Source organism: Anopheles darlingi, chromosome 2, assembly GCF_943734745.1.
Source record: "Anopheles darlingi chromosome 2, idAnoDarlMG_H_01, whole genome shotgun sequence".
Classification (NCBI taxonomy): domain Eukaryota; kingdom Metazoa; phylum Arthropoda; class Insecta; order Diptera; family Culicidae; genus Anopheles; species Anopheles darlingi.
The window spans coordinates 36,816,903-36,826,902 of record NC_064874.1 but is presented as its reverse complement, the minus strand read 5'-3'; the positions used below and the strand labels follow the sequence as shown (position 1 = coordinate 36,826,902).

The 10,000-nt window shown below is 48.5% G+C and overlaps 2 protein-coding genes across 2 annotated transcripts in view; both read right to left on the bottom strand.

Moving 5' to 3' along the window:
• The window catches only part of LOC125948559 (endochitinase-like), a 3,074-nt gene extending 1,107 nt beyond the window's left edge, over positions 1-1,967 (bottom strand). The window contains exons 1-4 of the mRNA XM_049674756.1: positions 1,946-1,967; positions 1,009-1,080; positions 230-909; positions 1-150 (exon numbers count right to left, since the gene is read on the bottom strand). The exon at positions 1-150 is cut by the window's left edge and continues 48 nt beyond it. Of these exons, the coding sequence (XP_049530713.1) occupies positions 1-150; positions 230-909; positions 1,009-1,080; positions 1,946-1,949 (906 nt within the window). The 5' untranslated portion in view covers positions 1,950-1,967. The remainder of the gene's footprint in view (positions 151-229; positions 910-1,008; positions 1,081-1,945) is intronic.
• A 2,895-nt stretch (positions 1,968-4,862) lies between these two features.
• LOC125948562 (acyl-CoA Delta-9 desaturase-like) overlaps positions 4,863-10,000 on the bottom strand; it is a 10,087-nt gene continuing 4,949 nt past the window's right edge. Inside the window, exons 5-7 of the mRNA XM_049674764.1 lie at positions 6,421-6,606; positions 6,155-6,350; positions 4,863-6,053 (exon numbers count right to left, since the gene is read on the bottom strand). Coding sequence (XP_049530721.1) covers positions 5,547-6,053; positions 6,155-6,350; positions 6,421-6,606 — 889 coding nt within the window. The 3' untranslated portion in view covers positions 4,863-5,546. The remainder of the gene's footprint in view (positions 6,054-6,154; positions 6,351-6,420; positions 6,607-10,000) is intronic.

The window sequence follows — 10,000 nt, the reverse complement described above, 5'->3', positions numbered from 1 at the left end:
ACCTCCACCGGCTTCTTTGTTGATGTACGAGCCAAGTGTAGGGTTCGTGGTGCTGGCGCTAAGGGTAAAAGATCTACCATAGAAAGGAACACCGACAACTAGCTTATTTGGAGGGCAACCATAGTTTACCCATAGCTGCAGCCCATCGTTCTGTGTTACATAAAAGATAATTATGATAAATCAATGTGCACTCCGTTGAGTTGCATTCATTTCCTCCGTTTCAACTTACCACATTTAGCTTTTCGTAGGCCCACTGATCATGGGGCCGTTTGTACAGTGGACTGTGGACGTCGGCGAATCCAGCCCAGTTTCCACGCAAATCGTATGTCATGCAGTGAATCGCATCGAGGTTTTCGCACAGCTCTGGGACATGGTAGCCTTCCTGGAGGCGGAAGTTTGCTACCGGAACCGCCATTGTGATTTCCCAGCCTCGCCCTTCCTTGTCGAATGCACGGCGCAACTCCTCCACGAAGTAGAAAAACTTATCCTTATCACCGAAGCTTCCACCACGATCGGCCGCTCCTGGGTACTCCCAGTCCAGATCAAAACCATCGAAGCTGTAGACCTTCATAAACTGTACCACGCTCTCGATGAACGAGTCTCGCCGTTCCTTGACAGCAACCATTTGGGAATACTTCTTGCCACCCTCGGCCCATCCACCAACGGCAATCATGTATTTCGCGTGCGGATACTTTTGCCTGAGATTAGTAAAGTTGCGGAACCCATTTTGCTCTAGATCGAGCTCCGGATCAATGATGAGTACTTTGTAGTTGCTGTCATCTACTCCGATAAAAGAGTAAATGATATGCGTGCACATTTCCGCCGGGATGTCATCGATCGCATAACGCCCGACATCAGGTCTGTAGATTGCCCAATTGCTGAAGTAGCATACGATACGTGCTGACTGGCCTATCACGTCCGTAGGGAAAGAATTGATGCGACAGTGTAGCGATTAGATTATAATGCACATGCACGTCGAGAAGGGCAAAGGCATTGTACTATACTCACCTTGCGTTGCTATAAGCGGAAGAACCGCCAACAAACAAAGCAGCACCACGTAAGACTGGCTTAGCATTACACCTGATCAGAATAACAATTAATTTGGTAAGAAACAAAGACATTGCAACGCACGATTTGTGTAAGGGATGACCAAATGGCATATATGTTTTCTTCGGTGAATCAATATTAATTTTTCTACGAAGGAGCTATGTTTTCGTACGAATGTTTGTTCAACTGGGTTTGGGTTATGTTATAATATTTCTGAAATGTGCTCTACACATCTTTACTTAGCATAAACACCAAAGACGACACACAATGAACTGTAGAACCGGAAACGGTTTCTAGGAACTAGCAAGTACGACACACTACTGACAAGTTAAGTAGAAAGTCCATGATCGAATCTTAGGTAATTGCTAACATTAGGCTAATCAACAATGATTAAAACCGTGTGGTAGTATACATTTGAAATTAAATGCTATTGACGGATCGTTGCGTTCTAAAGAGTTTCCTGCATTCGTACATCTCTGGAAATTAACTACAAACAACCTATAACAACATAATAAGCGTCGCTAATTGCAACAGAGCACATCACTTGTCACAGTTTCTCACGGCGGGCACACGATCATGTTTTTTTTTTCCTTTACTTCAACGGCACGGAACTTTAAGAATTCAAAGCCAATAGAGTACTGCCAATACTTCGGTATTCGCTTAATGTTGGTTTTATGCAAATTTCGGAATGATGACACCCGTGTTCACATCGCGTACCAGACGAAAACAGAGATACCACGACACACCTAGACACCCATGCGTGCATCGATGGCGCGAATACCGTTAATCCGGTTCCCCGTGTTTGTCGCCTCTTAAGCGCTGCCATTGAACTTGATCTTGGAGAAGAGTTCCCTACCAACGCAACCCCCTAGCCGAGCCGAGCGCGTGCAGCACTTACCCATCTTACTTGGACGGCGCAAAATTCACTAATAAGCTGACCGCATCCAACATACCGCGGTATTTATACCTTGGATCCCTGGCCTCTTCTCTGGACCCCTGGAAGCCAGTCGACCGCCCATTGGTTTGTTTTCATTTTGTGCGCCTCTTTTGCCAACCGTCGGCATCGGCGTTAGGAGAGGTTTGAGTGCGTTTTACTCTTTTTTCACAACCAGCAAGAGTTGGTGCCTGGGCTGGAACGATCATCCGGGGGCAGGATCTGGACCGTCCAACCGGTCCTACTGGATGTACTGAAGACACATTGATCGATTTTGGGACCTTTTAAACCGGCTCAGATTAGCGCTTGGTTCTTGTTCTCATTATGACATTTTAAAGATGAGACATTTTTTTAAATTTCTTTTTGTTCTCGATCTTTCAATTATTCCCATTTTTACATTCACATCTTGTCGTAAAGCGATTGTAAGTGGTTCAGCCCAAATGATGATGATGAACTGGCTGATGATTATATCATCTCTTATATCTTACAGGGATAACGTTATGACGATTTCACACGTTTAGTCAATATTCTTTATCATATATAAGGGCAACCCGTGTTTATATATTTATATCTACAGTAACGGACCCCTATCAAATATTCGAGCTGATTACGAATTTCTTCTTAGCTCTTAGCTATTTGGGCTATTTTGGGCATAACTTAGCTATTTTGGGCATTAGTAAATCCAAGGGACACTTATTGGTACTAATATATTCTTACAAAACATTTTTTACTACAAAAGTACTGAAAATGGAAAGGACTATAAAACAGGAGCCCCTTAATGTTTCGATTATTGGGACATCAATTTCCAATAGATTGTGTAAAGTAAATACTAAAGTAGAAAGAGAGGAAGCTTTACTAACATTTAAAAACATGTTTTACCGAAGTTGAACAGAAATGAACAGGAAAACACGGGTCGCGGAAAACACTGTACATCTTTTAAAGGAAGCCGGATAAAACGATAAAAAATAAAAGGATCTTCATAAGTAAGGGTCGTTATTCTCTCTCAAATGTATTTTTTTTGCTGTTAACATGAAAAAATACTAAACCGACGATTGAGGATAAGAAGACTAACATAAACGGCTCCTAGTGAGGTTAGTCATATAAAAAGATATTCGCATGCTGTTTGTTCAAGATACCAGATAAGAAGACTTTTCCCGGTTTGTTCGCGAATAAGATGCCGGATTCTTGATGAGCGAAAATCTGTGCGGGTTAAGCCCCAGGAAAATGCAACTGCAAAGCTAATGACCCCGCAAGACAACCAGTGCCGCTGCCCAAGATAATTTGTAGTTGTTAAGCACCAAGGGGGAACGAGGAAAGAGGGTGGTTATCTTTTCGTTAGGAACTTGTTTGGGTTGGTTATTTAATAGAAATGCAATGAAAATGGATGAGTTATAAATCATTTTTAAACTCTTTTTAAATCATTTTAGTTTCCCATTAGCTAGTAGGACATTAGTATTACCCAGCTAGTTTAGGAAACAGAATGCTCACCTCTGGCCATCCATTAAGTATCTCGTTAAGCCGCGATCTCATCCGGCCGGTAACTTCTAATTCGTACTAGTCGGTGCCTGATTTTTAGCGTATTGTTGTGACTTTGGTTGTGGGCTTTGCCGATGATACCGTGGTCCTGACGGTGTGCCGAGAGTTCTTGAAGGAAGTGGTCGGTAATGGATGGTAATTATACCTATCACAATCCTAATAAGGGAAGACAGCGGAACGACACAAACGGCAGATGGACAGAGATTGATCCGAAGTTCCGGCGCAGGTCGGTTCTTCCAGACACGTGCCAGGATCCTTGGTCCCTCTCCCCCCCCTTACTGCACACATTCTGGGCTGGTATGGCCAAAGTATGGTGAAAGGGTTGAGAATCTTTTTTCGTTTTTCTTGGTCCTTTTCGAGGATCTTGCTGCAGCTCATCCTCCCCCGAATTTGTCGAATAAGAATCAATAACTTGTACTATCGTGAAAGAACAGAAAGGGGTTTTTGTTTCATTTAAGCAATCCCAAAGGTTATACGCACCAAAAAGGCTTATTTTTGTCGATTTTTAGTGCAGAAACCATTAAACTTCGGTAAAATTTGGATAAACGGTAAAATTTGAAATTGCTGAAGTGCTGAAACGAGAGTTCTAAACGCTCGAAAGACGGGTAGAGGGCGCCACTTCGGGTATCTTCGGCTTATTTCCAGCCTTCGGCTTGTGTGCCAGGCCTTCGGGAATCTTCGGCTTTTTGAATTTGAAACGACCGTTAACGAACACGGATTGAACGCCATGAACGTAGTTTTGATCAAATCTTCCCCAAAATTGAACCAAATATTCTTGAAAAGTTGTAGATTAATATGACATTAACTTGAAAAAAATAAGTTGAATGGTTTCTGCACTAAAAATCGTCAAAAATAAGTCTTCACGATTCTTATTCGACAGAACCAATCATTTCTTTTATTAGGTGGAGGAGTAAGGCAATGCATTTCCGAATTTATTGAAACCGTGCAGGAACCGTCCTTGAGCAGTCAATGGCGATTCCATCCATCCAAGAGGAGACCTAGTTTGACGGTGAGAGACCACAGAAGAAGAGGACACCGTACGTTTGCGTATCTCCTCGTAATTAATTTTAATGCACTCGATCTTGTGATCGCCGCAGCGAGTACTCTTTGACATGAGAGTAGAGATTATCAATTACAATCTCTACTCTCATGTCAAAGAGTAGGTTGGTCTAGGTCGAGCGTCGAGCGGCTAGACAGGTCAGGAAGTGGGATAGGGATGATAGCCTCGAAGGTCTTCACGACCGGGATCACTGCAGGATCTATTTCCCGAACGGAACCTAGGAATCTGTTTCGAATCGGACTTTCGGATCGCCTTCATGATGGATGTAGCGCTTTTTGTGTGATTTTCAGTTTTCAGTTGTATTTGGCAATCCCTAACCCCATCGAAAGAAAAATAGCGTTCCCCGCCGGAGAAAGTAAACCGCCAGTGGTCCGACCACTCGCGACGCACCGCGCAAGTCTATGATAAAATGCGATAACGCTCCTTCGCTGGCCTACTGTAGCTACTGTACTTACGAGCTAGTTTTGGGGGGAGATTTGGGGGGACAAAACACATAAGAAAGCAATGCGGCAACCACGGACGACAGCGCGATCTCGTGCTGCCGTGGCAGGTGTCACTGTTAAAAAAGTGTTATTATACCGATAAGGATAAGACCGCGGAGTGCATCGCGATACACGCGGCATTATATAGTAAGACGCATCACAACAACTATTTACGCTCTACGTTCAAGAAGATCATCTTCAAGAATCCACTTTCCCCCAAGAGCTGCTGCGAAGGGAGGATTCGAGCGAGCGAGCGAGCGAGCGAGCGGTCGAATGTCCTGGCGGTTACTACGTGCGCACCGTTGTAGCCGGGATCATCGGAACCCGATTAGAGATTAGTACGTTCAGTTTTTTCCATTGAGCATTAAGGCTGCCTTCTTCGGCCGTTCACCCAGTCCGATACCCGCCTCGCTTCTTCGATCCCAGGACCGCATTATGCGAGCACCAAGTGTGCACCAATAACCCCGCTCCGGTCCATCGACTCTGGCTAATGGCTAACACCGAGTGCGGTGGCTTCCGTTGTCGGCGGTCTTCGCTTAACCAGCGTATTGTCGTTGTGGTCGAGCACGTTCAGGGCGGCCTTGCCCATCTGTACCATCTTGTCGCCATTGTTGTTGGACTGAAGTAGCGCATCCTCTACCGCACCGCCATCGGCGCCCACCGTCGCCTGCTGTTCCTTGATGTACTTCGACAGCTTGGTGTAGATTTGGTTCGCTTCTGTCGTCCGGTTCTCTTCCTCGCGCTGGCGGCGCAACAGCTCCTCGTTCTCCTTCGACAGGATGTCCTCGTCCAGCTCGGACTGCTTCAGCTCGTCCGGTATCAGCGCGTAACCGTCCGACTGCAGGATCTTCGGTTTGGGCGTGTGGATCGAGTTGTAGGTCGGGTTGGACGGATGCTTCCAGACGTTCCATAGCGTCGTGAACGCATTTCGGCCTTCCTCCGTACCGTACGTGTGGTGTGACTTGTCGCCCGTGCGCATCACCCGGTTCTTCACCTGCAAACAGAAAACACAAAACCAGTTCAGTTCGCTATCGTTCACCACGATATGGTCCAAACCCCAAAAACCCGGTTACCCGGTTTACCCGGTTTACTTACCATGTTCGAGGTGGCCGTCTTGCGATCCCAAATGGCACCAACCTTCGCCAGCAGATCGATCAGCGTGCCGGTTAGGTTGAGCGGCGTACCGTACTCCGATGCGCGGTAATCCCACGGGAAGGCATGATGATAGTTGTGCCAGCCCTCGCCAACCGCCACAAACGACACGAACATGTTCTCGACCGGCCACATGGTCCTGGAAAATGATGGAGAACGGTACAGTTTCCCCCGAAACTACAACGGGTCAGTCGGGTTCCAATACTTACTTGTCGTAGGGCCGAGTACCGAACATGTGGGCGGCACTATTAACGGACCAGGTTCCATTGAGACTCAGCACGGTACGGAAGAAGAACGCCACGAACAGCGCATACCAGGGGTTCTCGCCCCAGAAGTACACCGGGATGGCAGTCGGTCCAAACAGCGCGAAAATGGTGTACAGTAGCTTGTAGTGCCTGTAGTGGGGTAGGAATGGAAAGGAATGGATGCACATGAATACTCATTTCCCCTGGCATCAGATCGCAACGAGACCGGTGATCTATGGCTTCAGCTAATCTCTTTTTTCTGTTCGTTTGGCGTTGCAAGGGAGCAAAACTGCGTTTACTTGCCAGCGCAATCAACTCCGGTAACCCTCATCAAGCATGATCACCAGATAAGCACAAGGAGAGAGAGAGAGAGAGAGGAGCAAGGGAGTTTAAAAAAAGGGTAAAGAGGTAACGATATCTTGGCCTGTGATTAGATAGCTTCGGCAAACGTTGGCTGCGTGCACCATTCGCACTAATCTCCACATCACATCGAGTGATCAGCAGGGCACAACCTTGAAACGGATACTTCCTCCATCACGCCGCGCCGGTAATTAGTACACGGCCTCGGTGGCCACGTACCACGACGATACTATAGTATCGGGCAAGAAAGTAGTCACTCAACTCGCTCGCAGCCGGTAGCAACCGGTCACTAGATCTCACGGTTTGGACATCGTCACTAAAACCGTGGCTGCCCATGCCGTGTCGTTACAGTAGGCGGTGCACTATGCAAATGGTGTCTCCACGTTGCACACTATGACACGTGGCCCCATGCGTGTGCTGTGGTGGGGCCCATTCAACCCCATCACGTGCCGATTTAGCGCGATTGCACCATCTTAAGGAGTGGAGCCGGGTGAGAAATCGACTCGACCCAAGTCCAAGGGCTCAAGGCTGCTGGACGGCACAAGAAACGGAACGTATGAAGTGCAATTGCCAATCGATTGAATCGGATGACCCAGACAAACACACACACAGCGAGCGGACGGGCGGACGGGCGGGCGTGCGTACGTGCCCATAAGCACTCATAATAATGACGCTGGAAGATGAAGTTGGCTTGAGTGGCGCGTCTTCGCGGCATCAGGAGGAGGATGGCCATGAATGGCGGGCGCTGAAGTTCAATTACAACCCCGCGGTTGATGCCAAATTGTTTGCCTTTTCAGCAGGACCTTCCTCGGCCACCCAGCAGACAACATGACATGAAAAGATGCACTCACACCACAAGCAGGTACACATCAATCCGCTGACGTATTGACCTTCGTGTAGCGCGCGCGCGCGGGGCACTTGGCCGCCGGAGAGCGAACCTGCTCGGCACAGGTACTGTTGTTGTAGAGCAGGGCTGGTATGAAGGTGGCGGGTGACGGACGGCCGAAGTAACCTTCAGCGAGAGCAGCGAGATAATTGCAGCTCTTGGTACCGGAGCCCGGTTGCCGCCGCATCGATCACCGATCACTCCCAGAGCAAGTGATCGATCACCGTGGGCCTTCTTCTAGCGATGGTGGCGCTTCTCGGTCGTGGCTAATTGGTTTTGCCATCCTGCGGCGACCATAACCATTGGCACACTCCCCCCACCATCATCCTTTTCTATTGTTTCGTTTCGAGTCGCAATGGTTTTCGCTTTTGGCAAATCGTGCACCTCAAAGTCACTGCTTTGACCTTTCACCCCGGCCCCGGTTACCGGCCGCCGGGAGGGGCTGCTTGCTTAGATGAATTCACTTTTACTACCACCACCAACCACCAATCCAATTCATATTCCGACGATCTCACACCGGTGGCAGCATGCTGCACAATGGCCACCAGATGATGAAGGTAATGATCGGCGGTTGTGGCAGTAACAGAAGCGCTGCTGGGCGCCACGTTAGAGGCCAATCGAGCAGCCGGCCTGGAGCACCGACATTCCGTTCGCCCTGGTTGGTCCGGATATTATTAACTACGATGGATTCGGTTCTATCTGGGTTACATCATGTTGCGATGTTGTCGCTACACCAGGACCGCAGCCGTAGCTATGGATACCGAATAGGAAAAAGATGGGGGACGAGAGTCACTTGGATCACGCAACAATAACATCCTGCCCTCCGAAAACTGGTCCTGCGTGCTGCTGTCATGCGCGTAGTAGTCCGTGCTAACCGACGACTCCGGCCCTGCGGTCAAAACGCTTGTCTTGAGACATAACGGTTCGAAATGTGCCATTTTTGCCTCACGGTTTTTTTTGGAGCCAGTAGTTAGCCTTGGCCGACATTCTAATGTTCGGCGGCAGGCGACGTCTTTATGATTGTAGCGGATCGTCTCCATCACGATAATGACGCTTGTGGCGTGTGGGTGAGGCGGCACCAAATCGAAGCGCCTATCGACGTGTCCTTTTGAAAAAGGGTAAAAATTGGTAACATCTGACCAGCGGTGCGCATCGACACCGTGACGCGTCTAATTTTATGCAAAAACGCACTCCATTAACCCCCTAAACCATCGGTAGTCAACATCAGCGCTGCGTGCGCTGTGACGTTTTACCGAACTTCGGAGGTTCGGGCTCGTTGACCGAAACATACAGACTCTTAGCACAAGGTTACGGTGTTTGGGCTTGGGTGGTGGCGCTCCATCCATTCCATCCTGCGGCGGGCAGATCCGAACCTCCGAATGGTTGCTTCATTGACTGCTTATTGACGGAGAAACTCCGAGAAAAAGGGACACACCATCGCACCACGCATAGTTGGCATGATAAGCAGCATGATAAGGTGCCAGCACTCGAGTGTCTCTACCTTTGCTGGCACCGGTGGCACTGGTTTGTAGCAACAGTTTTTGGCAGCATTTGGTGGCCACCGTACGCGCAGCAACGGGCCTACGCGGCGGCCAACCATCAATCATGTGGGACCCAACAGTGGCCAGCGGTGTGGCCCTCTGAGCCCCTCCCATTCGAAGCCGAAGGCCGAAGACTGCCTAGACAAATACCCTAATCTGTCGCTTCACGCCGAGACCTCGAGCGGGCCGAACGGAACACGCAACTGTTGCTCTCGCCTGAATAATGCATTCCACTTTGGAGGAAGGCAAGATTAGACCGGCGGTCGGAGCATCACCGATACTCTAGCCGTGAGCTGGTAGACTGGTGTGTGTGTGTGTGACCCTGGGAGTGTTTGGTGGACCGACATGACGGACACTAACTGTCGTCCACTAACGTCACCGAAAAACATCCATCACCGGTCTCGAGATTGTACGCGGTTAGTACACAACATCCAATGTGCCGGTTAACCGAGCCGCCACTTAATAACTAAATCAAAAACCGATTAATCCATCAATCCGTGTAAAAGGCCCATCGCCATCGGATTGGTTTGGTGAATGGCGGTGGCTATGGCCTCGAACACAACACAAAATCAAACGAGAATCTTGTTCAGATGCTTGCTGCCAAGAACAACTTGTGCAACTTGTCTTCTTCGTCCGTCGAGCTAATCATCGTCAGTGCGAATGTATGACGTTCGGAAACGGTTATAATCGTATCGCACGTCATCTGCTCTCTAGCAACTACGCGGCAAACATATCGCTCACTGAGGTTCACTAAGAC